The 19,520-nt window shown below is 39.7% G+C and overlaps 1 protein-coding gene across 1 annotated transcript in view; it reads right to left on the reverse strand.

Moving 5' to 3' along the window:
* The window catches only part of LAMA3 (laminin, alpha 3), a 113,594-nt gene that overhangs the window by 88,465 nt on the left and 5,609 nt on the right, over positions 1-19,520 (reverse strand). The window contains 7 exon segments of the mRNA XM_010006910.1: positions 911-1,001; positions 4,180-4,298; positions 8,299-8,414; positions 9,816-9,913; positions 12,872-13,042; positions 15,579-15,697; positions 16,329-16,446. Of these exon segments, the coding sequence (XP_010005212.1) occupies positions 911-1,001; positions 4,180-4,298; positions 8,299-8,414; positions 9,816-9,913; positions 12,872-13,042; positions 15,579-15,697; positions 16,329-16,446 (832 nt within the window).

Here is a 19,520-nt window from a genome sequence, read left to right on the forward strand (position 1 = left end):
GGCTGGCTCATGTTCAGCTGCTTGTCAATTAGATCACCCAGGTCCTTTCCTGCCAGACACTGTCCAGCCACACTTCCCCAAGCCTGGAGCATTGCCTTGGGTTGTTGTGGCCCAAGTGCAGGACCTGGCACTTGGCCTTGTTGAAGCCCAGACCATTAACACGAGCCCAATGATCTAATCTATCCAAGTCTCTCTGCAGAGCCTCCCTATCCTCATGCAGATCAACACTCCTGCCTAGCTTGGTGTCATCTGCAAACTTACTGACGATACACTCTATGTCTGTATCAAGAACATCAACAAAGATGTTAAACAGAAACAGTCCCAACACTGAGCCCTGAGGAACATCACTTGTGACTGGCCCCAGCTGGATTTAACTCCATTGACCACCACTCCCTGGGCCTGACTGTCCAGCCAGTGCTTGATCCAACAGATTGTGTGCTCATCCAGACCATGACCAGCCAGGTTTTAACGAGAGTTCTATGGGGAACTGTGTCAAATGCTTTTTGGAGGTCCAGATAGACAATATCCTTTCCCTCGTCCAGCAGTCGGGTCATCAGGTTATAAAAGGAGATTGGGTTTGTCAGGTAGGACCTGCCTTTCATAAACCCATGATGACTGGGCCTGATCCCCTGGTTATCCTGTATATGTCTTCTAATAACACTCAAGATGATCTGCTCCATGACCTTCCCTGCTACTGAGTTCAGGCTGACAGGTCTATATTTACCCAAATCCTCCTTTCTGCCTTTCTTATAGCTGGGTGTTACATTTGCTACCCTCCAGTCCATTGGGATCTCCCCAGTTTGCCAGGACTTCAGGTAAATAATGAAAAGTGGCCTGGCGATCACGTCTGCCAACTCTTTCAGCACCCTTGGATGTGATGTAGTAGGTCTACTTAATAGAAAGGACTCACATATACATCCATCAGGAGCTGTCACTGGAATACCATGAGGACGATAATAACCTTGTGCACACTTCTCACAGTTAATACCAGCTGTGTTATGCTGTGCAAAATAAAACACAAGGAGAATATGAGATTAAAAGGGGAACTTGGAAGAATTAAGGAACAATAACATCCTTTACACTGTTTCTATACACAACTAAAAAAGGATCAGCAGAGGAAAAAAAAATGACTGCAATAAAAACAGCATTCATATTTTTTTTGTTCTTTCACCACCTGTTCTTTACAGATTTCCAAATCTTTGTGTTCTCACATAAAATAGTTGAATTTTATCTTAGAGCTTGATACAAACCAGCTATTTCAAAAAATCTGTTTCCACTATCACATTATTTTTGTATTTGTTAATACTCCTTTCTTATCATAATGTATACACCATCCAGGCAACTCCATCATTAATTTCGCCACATATTATGTAATACTTTTGTTTAATACCCTATGTCTAAGATTAGCGATGTCAAAATAAACACAAACCGGATCAGCCAGGTCAACACAAAACAGATCTTTCATTAGGAAAGCAGACCTCTCTAGAAAAATGTTTTAGGCACACAGAAAAAAAATATCCTAACTTGAACCACAGCGAAAATATAAAAATTCCAAGAGAACACAGTCCTGAGTGTATTTCCACTCATGCAGCAAAAGTGTCCCCCATGGTGGGGGCAGCAGAAGCATGCAGTGGCAATGGCATTCACCAGCTGAGTAAATCATGGTCACACTGCAGTGATGGTTTCAACACATCAAGGAAGAAGCAGCTTCTTCACTGAAAGGGTTATTAAACACTGGAACAGGCTGCCCAGGAGGTGGTTGAATCACCTTCCCTGGAGGTCTTTAAAAGATATGTAGATGTGTTGCCTAGGGACATGGTTTAGTGGTGGACTTGGCATTGCTAGGTTAATGGTTGGGCTCAATGATCTGAAAGGTCCTTTCCAACCAAAATGATTCTATGATTCTACATTGCAGGGCAGATTCTTCTGAGACTACCTGAGCTAACTCCTGTGGCACATGAGAAGCCTCACTCAAGACAGAGTTCCAGGAGGAACAACTTGCATCCATCTGCAAACAACTAGTAAGAGGATACAGCGCATATGGAGCCAGGCACTTCTCAGAAGTGCACAGCAATAGGATGAGAGGCAACAGGCACAGACTGGAATGTGGAAACTCCCATGAGATATTAGGGGGGAAAAAAAAATATCACGAAAGTGGTCAAACACTGAGAAAGGTCACCATGAGTGGCTGTGGCATTTCGATTGGTGGAGGTGTTCAAGGCTTGACTGAACAAATTCCTGAGCAAGCTGATCTAATTTCGCCTGCTCTGAGTAGGGAGGGAGTTGGACTATGTGACTTCAAGAGCTCCCTTGTTATCAGATGCTAAAGGCAACATTTCAGTTCTACCACTTCTTTGTTTAGGCATCCATTCCTAAACAATGTTTCACTGACACAAATAGAAAATGTAAGTTAAAATCCATGTTTTATCCACAGAAAAAAAAAAAAAAGCTATAATTCGATTTATGGTAAACTCATTCAATCCAGTGTAACTTCCATAGAATTAGGTTACAAACAATTCGTATCAGTCATATAACCAGGATTCATAGAATAAGATTAATTTTGCTGTTTTTTATCCTGCAAGCAATGGAAGAGAATGTTGTCATGAACAAAGAGCTGACAGGAAGGACCAACATGATTAATCTTACCAGACTGCATGAACAAAGTTCTGCACGGAAATGTCAACTGGGAGACAAAGAACATTTATTCTTCTCATGCTAGCAAAGTAACTCTACTCTTTTCTGACTGCCTTTTGGACAATATCTGATTATATTGTGGCAATAAGATGGAAAACATACTCTATAAATGGGTATTTCCCTTCTTTTGTTGCCTGAATACAGCTACATATTAAAATGCACAGCATTTAGCATGCATGATGCATAGGTTTCATAGGAACATAGCCTTGATGATAATTTTCCCTCTGAATTATGTTCTGGTCAGCTACTTGTCATCATACTTCAGATGATCTGACAACAAAAGGAAGACAGATTTTCAAAGAAGCAAGGCTGTATTTAACCCTGAGATCACCAAAAAAGTGAATAATTAAAGTTGTAAGGGAGCTAAGGAGGTCAGGTGGTTCAGTCCCATACAAAGCAGACATTAAGTCCATGATTAGATCAAGTTGATCTGAGCCTTTTATGATCTTTCCAGATAGTAATTACAGTAGAACAAAAGTTACTCAGGATGAGAGACATTCTCTCTCTTTCCAAGAACATATTATTCATTAATGACAGATACAGTAAAGTATCTGACTTCAAGTATATATTTGTTGATTCAATGCAACCAAGCCTCTAAGACCATTTAAGGGTCTGGAGCACGTGGCATGTAAGGAGAAACTGAAGGAATGGCTTTGGTTGGCTTGGAAAAGAAATATTCAAGGTGGGTATGGGTGTATAATGACAGTTTTCCACTGCCTAAGAGGGGTTTACATAGAAGACAGAGCCAAATCTTTTTAGATATGCACAGCAAAAGGAAAAAAGCCAACTGTCACAAGATGCAGTTGGAGAAATTCCTACTGAACAGTAACAAAAATCTATTTTACTATGAGAGTGAATAAGTGCTGTAAAATATTACCTGGAGCCTGTGCAATCTTCATCATCAGAAATTTTCAGAACTCAACTGGACATTTTTTGGTGCAATCTCATGTGACTTGGCATCTAGCCTTGAGCACTAGTCTGGGTGACCTCCAGAGGTCCCTTTTATGATTCTGTGCTTTTTCAATACTTATAAGCCTCCTTCTTGGTATAGTCTATGCTGTCCTTTACTCCTGCTGATGAGGGAGATTCCTCTGTGTTTTGCTGCAGTAGGGAACCATCAGGCCTGAGCCAGAATTTCATTTGGTTAATTTTACTTCCTTCTTTTAAGCAGCAAAATGGCAGTTTGTAGTAATAGGAAATGGGTTTTTTTGGTACTTGATTTAATTGTTGTACTGTGTGTTTGAATCAGACAGGACTGAGCATAAATACAAATTATATGTGTCTTTTGTACATTAACAAGCAATTGTCGTACAATGTAAAATATTTCCAGATGCCTTTTTCCCTGCTTTGAGTATAAGTATCAACACCAGGGAAAAGTAGCTATCTAGACTGGGCAACCTCTAAACTACTAGTGCAGACACAGTCCCACTTCAGTAGCCCTTCTTCAGATGTCATTTATTTAACCTGACCAAAATGACCTTTTACCTGGCAGTTAATGCAGACTCCTCCACCTTCGTAACGCCCATGAATGTTTAAGCTTTCTCCACGCTGATCAACATCAGCATCATAGTAGCAATCAGTGGCATGTCCATGGCAATTGCAGGCTGAAAAAGGAATATTCCGAATAAGATGTCAGTGTAATGCTGGAATTCACTAATGTAGCAGAGGTAAAAAAGAAGCTTAAGATTTTTTTGTTATGTATACATACACTGAGGTATTCTGGAGTATGCTCAAATGCACATGTTTACTTATTGGCAATGGGATTTTCACACCAAAAGACACAGTCAGATTGTCTGGATATGAGGAAAATGTGCTGCCAGGCTTATCAGAGGCAGAAACAGTTGTACCATCTCAAAACTATATATTTATTCAGAAATGCAGAAATAGGAAGCTCCAGAAGAATGGTCTCAGCAGTCTTTAAAAATTATCAAAAACTTATTCAAATGTTTATTCTAGTTTTCCATGTCTAAAAATACATGTGGGCTGAAGCTGTGTACAATAAATCTTTATTTAAAATAAACAATTCTAGATAAGATATACACATTTAAATAAAAATACCTAGACCAAGGAACTCTCACACTCAGCTGTAGGTACAGACATACCAACAAACTTAGATATACATTTATCCAGCTGCTGTCTTCTGAATGGATACTTTTTGAGTTGATTTTACTTCCTAAGAATCGTGGATTTAAAAAGAAGTATGGCTTGAAGAAGCATGGTATGAAGAACAATACTAAACAACAACAATAATAAAAGCCTATTATTATTATCTAGAAAAAGTTAGAATCAAGTGACTGAGATAATTAATTTCCCCAGGTCTCAGCTGTGATAAATTCTACCTGGGGTGGTTTGTGATTCGCTCCTTTCCTTTATTTTCCCTTTCTCTGAAGCCATATAAAGATAACACCTGAACTCATGGTGGCTCTGAATCCATCTCTACATACATGTTCTGCTATACTCTTAACTCCATCTAAGAGATGTTACTAATGCAGTGCTCAGAAGAGACTGAAAGAACCCACTAGGCTTTGCTGGCAGGCACATCAGCCTCACATGTGCCTCAGTCTATAAAGTTTGCCCATGGAAAACACCCGAGCTACCTCCACCAAAAATTCCCCTGGTGGCCGTGCACACACATCAGCTGGCTTCACCAGCCTCCTTCCATCAAGGTGGGAAACCTAAATCCTGAAAAGGCTTTGCTGTTTTACCTTTGGCAAAAAGGCCTAGCAATATAAATCCTAGAGCCAGCCCAATGTTTGTGCCTTGCTTGCAGAAAAGAATTAACCTGAAAAATTGCTCCACACTTTGAATAGTTCCTGCAAGTTAAGTTTGAGTGAAGGGTGATGAATTTACCCAGAGAATAATTTCCCTCATTTCATAGAGATCAGTTACATGTCTCTCATAATCTTCCCATCTTAGTTAAAACTAATTTCTGCCTGTCTTCACTGAAATCGCCGAGAACTGTAACATAAGTCTGAGTGCGAACCAACCACAGTAGCAAGCAAACAGAATAAATCAAAAGGCAGGACCATGGTTTTGCCATTAACTCATCCTATGTCCTTTTTTTCTAATCTGACCTCTCCTTACTGAAGGGAAAGAACACGAATTTTTCTGAAAAAAAGCACGAAGCAAAAAGGGCTTCCCCAGGCATCTGGATTCTAGGTGAGCCTTTAATTACAGATGTTCCAGAACTCCAGGGAAACCTACCCTGGAAATTCCTGAAGTTTTAACTTTTAACTTTTTAACTTTATAAAGTTATGATTTCACGTTTAGGGAAATCCTCCCTTCATCAGCATCACAGGATAAGATACTCTGGAAAGCAAAGGCAACAGGTTCCTGAAAGGACCTCAAAACACAAGCTAAGGGCCCTGGTCCTACCTGCTTCCCAATGAGGGAAGAGTATGAGAAATAATCCTTCCAGACTTTATTCCAAGTATCTGGCACAACTGAGAGCATAATCTGATCCTTCATGCCTTGTTACACAATCATACAGACAAGAGAAAGTACACTAGATCATTCTCTGTATCTCCTCTACATCTTTACATCTTGACAGCTTTGGACAAGGAAGCCTGTTCCTAGAGATGACCAAGAACACAGCTGAGGTGGTGGCCTACCATCAGGTTCCCCATGGTCTGCTGGTAGGAACCAGACAGGTTGTGACTGGGTTCTCTGGCCAGGCTGTGATAGCCTGTGAAGATCTTTGGGGTTTTTTATTCATACAATTCTTGAAGAAAATAAAACACAGCACAAATGAGATGCTGATTCAAGATACTAAGTCAGAAAAGGGAAGAAGAGAACACATAAAAAAAATAATAAATTACAATGTAAATAAAAGCTCCTGGCCTCAAGGGCCAAACTGTCTGTGAGCTACAGCTCCCAGGTATGTCTCCTAATAACAATGGGAAATTATTTGCTCAGATTACAGTAATAATATTTTCTGTCATAGAGAAACAGAAGCTCATTCTACCTCACCAGGCACCTCCTTAACCACTTGGGCCACTTGCTGACCTGTACAGTACTGGCATACTCACAGCAAAAGGTTGAGTTTATCCCTTCAAGCTTCCACCAAGCTGTTTCCATTTTCTCTCAAGAGACCTCAGGCTCTTGGGAAGCTTAAGGGGGTTGCTTTAATTCCTTCACTAGTGGCTGCCAGGAAAAGAGTTCTGCACCTGGCAAAGAGACTCAACAAATCACTTCAAACTGCTAGGAGCAATCCATACTAAAAAGGGTATTTTTTCAGAGTAGTCAGCCACAAAGCTGTTTTGGCTCTGGATCTTGTAGATGATCTTCCATACACTCATTCTTTAAAAAACATGACATTATTTATGTTCTTTGTCTATCTCTTTCCTGGCAAAAAATGTTTTCCTTTCAAACGGTGGAATTTAAATCAGGTTTCAAATATTTTCCAAAAACTGTGTCCCAACATGCCTATCTCTCCTATCAAATTTTCAAATCATCTTCCCCCACACTCAACACTCAGTCTTACTTCTGCAGTTTTGATTAAACAAGCCATCTCTTTATTCCTCAAACGAATTATACAGGTACAACTCTTTGGCTTTCAAATAAGATTCCTCTGTTAACGGTTTGTACCCAGTGACTATGGTACTCTCAGGAACAGCAGACAAGGAACATAAGTTAGGCCAGACACAAAGGAAACTGCAGGCTGCTAACACATTTGCTCAGAACAGGACATGCACAGAGATGGGAACACTGTCTGTGTCACACTCACTGGCCAGAAACATGCAAAACACCTATGTGTGCCAGAACATGCCCCTCCACCAAAAGAGGATCTGTGTGGCCAGTTAACAAAAGAATGAAACACAGGGGAGGTGGGAGAATGGGTTTTTCCAATTTGGCTAATCAGTCTGTGAGGCTCCAAACTCACAACTAAAGTCATGGGCAAGAGTGGAAGTGAGGAACTGCCAGGACTCCCCACTGAAAACACCTTTGTGCCTGCTTATGTATGGTCACAGAATCCCAGAATCGTCATGGGTGGAAAGGACCTCTGAGATCACCAAGTCCAACCATCAACACCAAAAAACCCCCAAACAAACACAACCAACCACACACACTCCACCAAGAACAGCCCACAACCTCTGCCACTAGAGCATGCCCTGAAGTGCTACAGAGGTGAGCAAGGGGTAACCACCTGCGGAAGAACAGAGAGCAGCTCAAGGCCTGTAAGTAACAGAGGCCTTGAGCAAACTCCCTGCAATCTGAGCACCAAGAGACTGGGTGATGGGGAGGCAAATTCTGAAGATGTACAAGATGTCCATAGCTTCTGCTGTGCTACTGGGGATCCACAATCTGTCAGCAGACACCTACTGACTGGGGAGAGATGTTGACACAACGTACTACTTCCACTTTTCACATATAATATTCTCACACAAATTACTATTTTCCTTGTTTAATAAGAGAGGAGAATATAAATATTTGCTGCATCATCCGTTTCTTATTGCTGTATGGAAAAAATTTTCTTAGTAAATAAATAAAAAAGTGGTGAAAACAGAGAGTGTGCTAGTCAGCCTTCATGAACATGTGCACTATGGCTAATTCCCACCCACTTGACAATGTCCCTTTTAATCCAGCATCTTTTAGGCTACTCACGTTCACATAGATTTGTGCTCCCAGCTGTTGCAGGTTGCCACTGCTTCTGATTATATCCAGGGCAGCAGTGATCACAGGTTTCCCCGCAGGTGTTATGCTGACATTCACACTGAAACCTACAGAAATTAAAGCCTCTTATTCTATGGAAGCCGGCTTTAAACCTTCTTCTTAATTTTATTGCAGTGCAAGACTTACACATAGTTGAAAAGGACAGAACCTAAGCTCACATATAAAGACGTCAAACAGTAATATTAGAGCATCGTGGAACTCTCCTAAAATTCTTCATAATTGATTAATCATGTGATGACAAGTTTATTAGCACAAAATGCTTATAGAGAGCATTTATAACTGTGTTCAATAGACCTGCTTATGAAACTTTATTCTAGAATATTAAATCAAAATAAGATGTAACAGTTTAGGATGTATCCTATTTTAGCTTCATTCCAAGGCTCAAGTTTTTTGTCCTACATTAAATAAAAATATTTATCATCTTTATATGCACAGCTTCATAATTTTTTCATTACGCTTTGTTTACAATAATTTTATTAGTGTATTTATTCAACCAAGATCAGCTTGTTATTTTTAAAACAGTGCACACTATTAATAAAAAAAATGTAGTTCATATTTAAATATTCTACTTAAAAGGCTGGCTCTTGTTATGGGCTAGGTCTTACCATCATGCATCATAACTGAATCCAAGCAGGAACAAAGAGACTTTGAGACTAGAGAGGCCTTTTCCAATGTTCCTCTCTTATCTGTATAGTCTAATAACCAAGGGACAATACAGTTTTCTAATATAACCATTCTATTCCCAAAGATTTCACAGCTTCTGTACTCACTTTTCTCTATCATCTGGAAATGAGACGTCCACTTGCTCTTCATTAAAACACAACTGAAAATCCTGCATTGTCCTGATAAAAGTTTGTTTTGGTACCATCATGGTTAAGAGCAACAGATGGTTTAAACCAGGCTTTTAAAATATATTTTAGATAGCCTGATTATTCAGTCACTTCTCTATAGCAGATGAACTGCCAAGTCTGATCTAACTCTTTGTGAAATTAACATGGAGATCATAAACTTCACAGTGCAAGGGAATTTCTTCAGGGTTTGTTTTTTTTTTTCTAGCAATGATTGAAACCCATTGGGTCTTTGTTGACATCAATTATAATGCTCAGTGTCTCCAGAAAGTTCACTAACTTTGTTCTTGAGTTGGCTTTCTAATTCCTGCTGTTGGAAGGTGATATCAATCCATACTTTACAAAAAGAACTAAGAGTTTCTAAAAAGCTATTCAATCTGCCAAACGTATTTCAATTGAAAAGAAAAATCTAAGACTTTTTATTATTATATTTCACATACATGAAAATGACATGTCAATCATTACCAGATTTTAGTTTTTTAAACATAATTTAAAAAAACCCTGCAAGACTATACCATTCTGTAACAAAGAAGGTCATTTTAGAACATCCATGTTACCTTTTTTCTCATATTAAATCAATGTTATGCTCAGTTTACTTACTGGTATTGGTTTTCAGCACTCTTTGAATTACATACTTCAGCATGGCCATGGCAAACACATCGACCACCAACACTAATGTCCTTTATACTGTAGTAATACTGTGGAACAAGCACAGGAAGTACATATAGATCTTTCCTTACTTGCATTGTGTTAGAAATCTCAACATCAGATTGTTCAGTCTTGCTGATCAGAATTTCAAAGGCATGCCTTTGCAAAAGGCCAAAGCCAGGCAGCCAATGGTCAGACCTCTGTTGATGTCTATGTCTCAGTACAAGTACCAGCAAATCAGAGACTCATGGGATGCCTAATAGCAACAGGCTTGTGCAGCTCACACCAAATGCATATTGCTGTAGATCTCCATTACCCAGCAGCTACACAGCCATCAGTACCCAAGCACAAAGGTTGTTCAAAGCCAGCTGAAAGAAGGAGATGTCAAGTACTGTGAAAGCATCAGTTTGTGAGCCCTTGGTCTGGTCAACAAACCAGATACACTAGTATGGGCAGTGCAGTTTCCCATTCAATCACTAAACACTAGAAACAGACCAAAATCACCAGCTCAATCAAAATCACCCATGATTCTAGATAGATTTGAAATTGTGACCTGAAGTTGAAACACTTTGTATCTCACCCTCATGCCTTGCAGGCAACCTGGCAATAGATGATAAAAATTTAACTGGTTCAACTCAGTGAAAATCTTGTTAGTGTATACATATCAATAGTAACTTCTGCATAGATTTTTGTAGCTCAGAAGTTGTTGCCTTGTCTTCTTAGAGCAGCACACAGACTGGAGAGCTGGTTGTAAATCTCAATCCCTATGTACACCCAGAAAAATTAAAGGGGCAGATTTATTGCCACTGGAGAATGAAGAGAAAAAGGGTCAGTTATGCAGCTATGTCTTCTGTGCTTACTCTACTCTCAATACAGTCTCTCTAGATGGTATATATAGCCTCTCTCAGTGGTGATCCTTTCCCTCTATTCAGCACTGGTGAGGCCACACCTGGAGTGCTGTGTCTAGTTCTGGGCTCCTCAGTACAAGGGAGACATGGACATACTGGAGAGAATCTAGCAAAGGGCTACAAAGATGATGAAGGCACTGAAGCATCTCTCCTATGAGGAAAGGCTGAGAGAGCTGGGACTACTCAGCCTAGAGAAGAGAAAGCTCAAGAGGAAACTTATCAATGTGCATAAATATCTGAAGGGAAGGTACAAAGAAGATGGAACCAGGCTCTTGTCAGTGGTTCCCAGTGACAGGACCAGAGGCAATAGACATTTCCCTCTGAACATCAAGAAATGCTTTTTTACTGTGAGGGTGACCAACACAGGTTGGACGTGGTTCTGGCCAACTGGTTCTAGGTGACCCTGTTTGAGGAGGGAGGTAGGCCCAGAGGGCCTCGAGAAATTCCTTCCAACCTCAACCATTCTGTGATTCACTTCTGTTGCATATACATTCTCTACTTTTAAGTAGGTAGAGTTGGTCAGGCAAAGGTGAAATGCTTCCCCAAGGCAGGGAGCTTTTCCCAGATAACTCTCTTTGCTCTAAGCAAGTGAAGAGCTGTACATGGGATATACAGACTAGGAAATGTTTTTCACCTCTGAACTATCCCTATTCAAATATACACATTAATTTCTAACTGCATATCATTTACATAAGGAAAACCTATATTGTGGGGTTTTTTGCTGGTTTTTATTTGTTGGTTTGTTTTTTTTTTAATAAGTGTCTTCACAGCCCAGTTTATACTTTCATACAGCCTTGCAGAGCTACACTTTACTACTAACAGTAATTGTACTGTCACTGGTCAGTAATAAGTCACACTAGCAATAGGCCAAAATGATTACTAGGCCAAACTGCCACAGTGCAGACATAAAACATACCCTATAAAACATACTCTGAGTTATTCAGTGTGTTACAAACTCAAACCATTAACAGGGGAAGCCAGGCGGGTATTTGGATAAGAGAACAGAACTGGTCTGGTTTTCATCTGCTTCTATAATAAGTTTAACACAAAAACTTTCCTTAAGAATGCTAACTCTTTCCTAGACTTGGGAGGTCTCTACAATTAAAACTTGTGCTCTCTCTTAACAATTTAATAAAACACTTGACATTTCATTCATCCAGCCTACATCCCATGGCTCTGGTAACATGAGAAGCTCCTTACACTAAAGCTGTGCTTTGCCAAGTAAACTAAATAACTGCATTTACATCTGCCTGTGAGCAACATCTTAAAACTTACTTAAGACAATAAAGGTACTTCATGGGACTGCTAACGAGTAACTGGAATAGTTCTATGTTTTGTGATGCAGAAACTCTCACACACATTTGTGCAATGCCTTACCGCAGGGTTTCCTCCAATTGTTACCCAGTCTTCATTTTAAATGAAAATGTTAAAAAGAACAATGCAATATGAAGTCTGCAGTCTTTCCAAGTATATGAATTCCCATGTGGTGTTCCTTTGAGAGAGATGATCCTCCCTACATTTCCCCCCTGGAGTGAGACTTTGGCTTTCAAGCTCTTGAATAGCCCAAAATCCACAGAAAACACCTCGAAATCTCACATGATTTGTGGAAAGATGGTAACTTTTGAGTACGCCCTTTGATTCCTGCTCCTTCAGAAACTCAAGTGCTGTTTCCTGCAAAGCTTTCTCTGAATAAATAAGGGAAAATAGTGCAAAACAAAAACAAACAAAAAACAACAACAACAACAAAAAAAGCTATATGAGATTTAGTTGCTCAGCCTTGTGTAAGATAGTTTAGAAGATTTCCGCTTTAGCTCCTTATAGCTCCCATGGTGCACCCCACTTCCTTCCACATTCAAAAAACAGGGAAAGAAGACAGTCTGTTACAAAATCATTAATCACTAACTTCTCCTCCTTAAATCTGTGCTGACCCAATTACCTTCTTGTCTCAAATGAACCTGGAGAAAATAAGGGGATTTAAAGGTGGGTCACTGTAAAGTTTGATTGTAAAGTTTGATTGTTAAAACATTCAGATTGGTTTTTTTTGGTCTTTACCATGCTAAATACAATTGCTGAGTGTATCTCAGTGAAAACAGTACTTACTCTACGGGTTACGGTGGGGTCTCGTTGAGCTTTTGATATCAAGTGTCCAAGAAGTGTATTAGTTCTGAGAAAATGAAGACGGATGTTTGTTGCTTTTGTGAATTCTCGAAGAGTAGGAGAATAAGTGAAGTTTTTTGCTCCTGGGCGGCCATTCACCAAAGATACTACAATCTAACAAAGAAATAAGCAACATTTTTATTAAAATATATCAACTGCAAGTGTCAGTAGCAGTACAAAGCAAAATTAATAGAAGAATCCAAACATTATTGTTTCTGACAATATTTGCAGTAACAACTACGCATTTCATACTGAAGTCAGGACACTGGGAAAAATCTTGGAGCCTCCTGAAGCTGCATTACCCATATGGCACATAAGGGAAAGTAAAAGTTCCTCTATTTGTTTTGAAGACTGTAGGTATAACACACAAAAGGTACATGTTTTCATAGGAGAAAAAACAACAGGAATAGTTGCAATTAGTTACATTAACAGTTGATAGTGTCAATGGGAGTTTTGCCTGAGTAAAAACATCAGGCTTTGGCTCTTTCCCAAAGCACACTTATTTTTGGGCTAAGGCACAAACATTCCTGGAAAATATTATTGTTACCAGGTCCAGTGCCTGGGAGCATATTAATGGTCTTTTGGAAGAAAGTACACAGTGTTGCTTTAGAATATCCCCTCACATGAAAGCAGGTTTATCTGACTTTCAAAACAAAGGGTTCTGGTTCTTTTTTTATTTTTTTAAAGAAACAGATGCCAGCAGTCTAGCAACCACAGATCTCTATTAAATTAACAATGTGCAAGTAGAGGACTAAGTAAGAGACTTTCATTTATTTATAACCGACCAGATAACAGATTTCTATTTTCAAGCAGCTCCCATACTCCAAGGCACATAACAAAGGAATGGTGACATTTCTGATTGCAACACAACTCCTTCAGGAAAAGCCACACAGCACGTAATAGGGGATGGGACAAGCAGTGTTGTTCTATGAAAATTATTCTTTACAATATTATACTAGGAAAATTTTACAGATAGATTAATAAACAAATTCTACTGTAATATGAAACAACAACAGCAGATCCACAGCAGATCTACAAAAATCTGGCTAACTCTTGAGGAGTTCAGATCTAGATTCTAACCACATCAGGTGTAAAAGCAGAATGTCAGCAGAAGCCATCAGCACAGCCAGGAGTTTAACATTTCATTCAAGTAACACAAGCCACAGTTCTACTTAGGAAGGAACAGCAGCTAAAATCAGAGCAATGCTTTCCAAACACATGTATTATTTTATAAACATGGCCTACAAGAAAGCTGGGGAGGGACTTCTAACAAGGGCTTGTAGTGATAGAATGAGGGGTAATGGCTTTAAACTGGAAGAAGGTAGATTTAGACTAGACATCAGGAAGAAATTCTTTGCTGCGAGGGTTGTGAGACACTGGAAGAGGTTGCCCAGGGAAGCTGTGAAAGCCCCATCCCTGGAAGTGTTCAAGGCTAGGCTAGATGAGGCTTTGAGCAACCTGGTCTAGTGGGAGGTGTCCCTGCTAATGCTGGATCTAGATTATCTTTAAGGTCCCTTCCTTCACTAGCCATTCTATGAGTCTGTTATTCTTTTCTTAAACAGCTACTTATCCTTGAATAGTAAATATTTGTTTCTACAGCCTTTACTCCCATGAGCAATCCTGATGCAGTCATCTCTGCTATGTACATTAGAAGTGTTTAGAAAATACAGTCAACACCTTCAAATGCATATGGCTAAAGTGAAGCACCTAAATCATCTTAAAAATCAACACAGGTGTCTCTAAGCAGTCCCTACCCACTCAGGAGTTGTTCAAGTCAGGAGGAGCCATCTCACCCTCCAAAAATCCCACCAGCTACTCAAATGATCAGTTCTGGACTTACCGGTGTAGATTCAAGCAGTCATAGCCAAAAGATGACTGCAAGTTCTAGGTTTTTACTGAAACAGCAAACTCCTGAGACAAATGCTGCTTGCTTCCAGCACTGCACATTAGTCTCCTAAAAGCACTTACCTCTCCATTTTCAAGAGGCAGAACACGAGAGTACTCTGTGGTGCAAAGGACATCGTTGTCCATCCTCACTGGAACATTAGCTTCCTTTCCAAAGCGTTCCAAGCAATCTGCTTCTGTGAAAGCCCCATCCCTGGAAGTGTTCAAGGCTAGGCTAGATGAGGCTTTGAGCAACCTGGTCTAGTGGGAGGTGTCCCTGCTAATGCTGGATCTAGATTATCTTTAAGGTCCCTTCCTTCACTAGCCATTCTATGAGTCTGTTATTCTTTTCTTAAACAGCTACTTATCCTTGAATAGTAAATATTTGTTTCTACAGCCTTTACTCCCATGAGCAATCCTGATGCAGTCATCTCTGCTATGTACATTAGAAGTGTTTAGAAAATACAGTCAACACCTTCAAATGCATATGGCTAAAGTGAAGCACCTAAATCATCTTAAAAATCAACACAGGTGTCTCTAAGCAGTCCCTACCCACTCAGGAGTTGTTCAAGTCAGGAGGAGCCATCTCACCCTCCAAAAATCCCACCAGCTACTCAAATGATCAGTTCTGGACTTACCGGTGTAGATTCAAGCAGTCATAGCCAAAAGATGACTGCAAGTTCTAGGTTTTTACTGAAACAGCAAACTCCTGAGACAAATGCTGCTTGCTTCCAGCACTGCACATTAGTCTCCTAAAAGCACTTACCTCTCCATTTTCAAGAGGCAGAACACGAGAGTACTCTGTGGTGCAAAGGACATCGTTGTCCATCCTCACTGGAACATTAGCTTCCTTTCCAAAGCGTTCCAAGCAATCTGCTTTGGAGTCTAGTCAAGTGAGAAAAATGTTATTTTCGTATGTGAGAAGAAACACTGTTGTTCTAATTTCAATTAATGAAGAAGTATCCCCTGTGCTTTCAGGTAAATTCACCCCCTTAACTGAATAATAACAGTGACTGTGTTGTTCAGCACAGAAAAATGAAAATTTCTAAAACCAAATAATTTCTCTTCCTCAAAAATGTAGTGGCCTTACAAGACAAGAAACAGTATTTCTCATACAATCACCAGAAAAGCTATATATGTACTCCCAAGATTTTGCATTCATATTTCACTTTGATTTTTGCAAGGAACTCTGTGGTCCCATGGGATGAAGGTCACTAGAGTACTGAGGCACCCAAAAAACAAGACAAAAAAACCTAAAATGAGTATTTTTCAGTCTATTGGGAATTTTTGTTCCATGTGCTGACTTACACTTTCAAAATATAATACTAATTTTTAGTTACACTCTTGTCAATATTTTATTGTGCTTAACTAAGACAAGATAAATATATTTGATGCTCACTGTCTTCACTGCAGTTTAAATCTTCAGTGAGCCCCATGGTCTGATTTTCCTGCTACTTGGCAAATTATATAAGAAACCTGTCCACAAAAGAGCAGTAACACAAGGATTGATACTCACGAGCAAAATATTGCCAAGGAGTGTAAGTTTTTCCAAAGTCCACTGATCTTTCTAAGATCCAGAGATCTGGACGAGGAGAATTTGCAAACTTGATAAGAATATAGGCCACATGGAAGAGCTAGTAACAAAACATACACAGATATTATCAGGAGGATTTTGAACTTTATAAAAGTACAACAATACTAAAACTAATGCAAATAAACACCTTTTATTTAGTTAACAGTGTGAAGGCTATTCTCTGCAGTTTCATTCTCATTAAAAATAAGCCAGATTCTCAGCTGGCTACCTCACCTGGCAACATGCTCTAATACATTAAGAAAGCTGCAACAGAACTGCTTTAAATGCAATCTCTTATATTTCAGAACAGCTCTGTTTTGCACATGACTGATTGCCTGGGTGTGTTAAGGGTATAGACTCAACATTGAAAAGTTAGCATCTCAACACAGCATTGAACTAAGATACTTCTGCAGCATCTTGGTACATCTGTGTTGCATTTCAATCACATAATTCTGCTCGTAGTCAAGAAACATCACAATGATGTAAGAGAAAATGCATACACCCTTTACACTGGGACCCTGTTGTTTGTGTTTTATAGTAATCTGAGCCACCCGTTTCCTCACTCTCGGAATATTTCTAGGTAATTCTTCCACTTGACAGACTTTCCAAGCAAAAGAAGCAAGCCACCCCAGAGTTTTGTGGGTATCAAATATCACAGGAGAGACTCTTATAACTGGTAGTTCATTCACTGTCTGTAACAGCTCCAAAGAGCTTCACTGGCTCAAGGTTCCCAAGGCCAAGAGTCTCATCTGGCTGCATTGGCTGCAAGTAGACCACAGAGACAGAAAGCTCCCCAGCACTAGAGCAGAAATAGATTTGACAATAAAGGAAATCTTTCTGTAAGCCTCTTGGGATACTTCAGTCATAAAAATCAATAAAATTACCTCTACACAAAAGGCTGAACATACATTGATTTTAAGGGTCATTTAGAATTTAGAGAACCACAAAATGGCTATGAGCTGTCAATAAAAGTGACACAATACTGAAGTACAGATAATATTCAAGTGAAGCTGCACCAGAATTTCCTACTCAATAACCTCAGTTCAGAATCATCTGCTTGCAAGAGCTTCTTACTTTGGTGGGGGAGGCAGGGAGTTACAAGTGTGTCAAGAAACTACTGCCAGAGCCCTAATATCAAATAAACCCATACAGTTTATCTCTGCTGAAACACTGCATATATCATAACCCTGAAGCTAATACTTTGCACAGGTTATTAGACTCCAAACCACAAGTGCATACAAGCTTCAAACCACAAACTGGGAACAGCATCTGATGCCATGCCTGGCCCATTCAGCTGCCAGCTAGGACCAGCTCACTTATACAGTCAGTGTCACCCTGGACTATAAACTTTCATAAGCATCTAAAGGATAAAGTGGCGAAAATGAAGGCACAGAACAGTAAAAGAGCTGAATCAGCATGTGGCACACGCCAAACACCTGCATGCCACATCAGCTATGCAGCTGTGGAATTTGCTTAAGCCTACAACCACTCACAGCACGTGAAGCTAAAGTACCATCCAGTATGTGTACTGTAACAGGCACCCCAAAACACACACCTCTACCACAAGTGCCAATGCAGGAACTGAAGCCCAGCACCACACTTTGCATACTTCCATGCAAAACACAAAACAGAAGAAAAAAATGTATGGCAACTTCAAACAACTGCTGTCTATGAAAACCTTCCATTCACAAGCAGCTCACCTTACATCTCAGTCTGAAATACTGCTCAGGTTTGTGCAGTCACAATCAGAAAGGGAAAAGGGACAGGTCTTGACAGAATTTAAATTGGTGTTTGTTCATGACAATGTATTGCCAAAATATTGTCACCAACCCTATCACAGCATCACAGAATGGTTGGATTGGAAGGGACCTTCAAGATCACCTACTTCCAACCCCCCTGTCATGGGTAGGGACACCTCCCACTAGAACAGATTGTTCAAAGCCCCATCCAACCTGGCCTTGAACAGTTCCAGGGAGGGGACAGCCACAGACACTAGCACAGATTGCCCAGGGAAGCTAAGTGCAAGTCATGCTGGTATCTAATGCAAGTCATTCCTTGCACACCAGCTTCACAGGCTGGAGTGCAGAAGCCAAGGATAAGTGCAGGACTTCCACCCTGGTTTGGCTAGCACTGTATGTGCTATCACTTATATCCATATATATATATGGATAAATATATATATTATATATATGTGACATATTGTATATTTGTAGTGTAATATTCATACTTATATTAAATTTATTATTTTATATAAATATATTGCTAGATGTAAAACTAAACTTATTAATTTACAATAACTTATTCTTATATTTATAGTATGTTCTTTATATCGATTATATTATATATTTTATATTATGTATTCATATATCATTTCTCATTCATATCACATTTTCATTTAACTAGGCATTGATGCTGAATAGCTACACTTCTATTTAGTCATGTAAGTCAGTGCCTGCGAAGATGTGTCTCTGACATGGCTACAGAAGTTAAGTCTTTTCTCTGTCACAGTTAACGAGCAGAACCAGAAGGGAAAAACTCTTCATGCTTCACAGGCAGAATTCTGGAATGAAGAAATACTTCTCCAAATGAAAGGGTAGCACATTGTCCAGGTTCAATCAGACCTTGGTTTATGTGCCAAAACTGCAGGCACATACATTAAGGATCATCCACTATTATCCAGAAATTTCTTATGCAGCCACTCTTCCATTGGGATTTGGACAAAGACCAACTTAATGCTCATAATTATTTCTTACATATGGCTTATTTCTTCACAGAACACTGAAGCTTTTCATATGGGAAAAGATTTGTACAATTCAGACCTCAGCTGTCCATGAGATAAACATGCTCCTATGAGGGCTGCAGTCCAAAGTAAAAAGAGCACAGTAGTGCTGTCAGTGCCGGAAAGAAACACAGGGAAGGGCAGATGGTTGGAGGCTGTCAGCACAGGTCTTCTTTTACTATATTGATTTGAAAATGAGGTATTTATGACAACAAATCACAAAATGAAAGTAACGTATAGGAATGGGCATAGGAAGGGAGGTGGGAGAAGCAAAAGTACAAGCAAGGCAGGTGAGATCAATGAGTGGGAACAAAGACCTTCCTAAAGGGATGCTGAAGAACTGGAGGAAGACAGTG

This window comes from Chaetura pelagica, unplaced genomic scaffold, assembly GCF_000747805.2.
Source record: "Chaetura pelagica isolate M959 unplaced genomic scaffold, ChaPel_1.0 scaffold109, whole genome shotgun sequence".
Lineage (NCBI taxonomy): Eukaryota > Metazoa > Chordata > Aves > Apodiformes > Apodidae > Chaetura > Chaetura pelagica.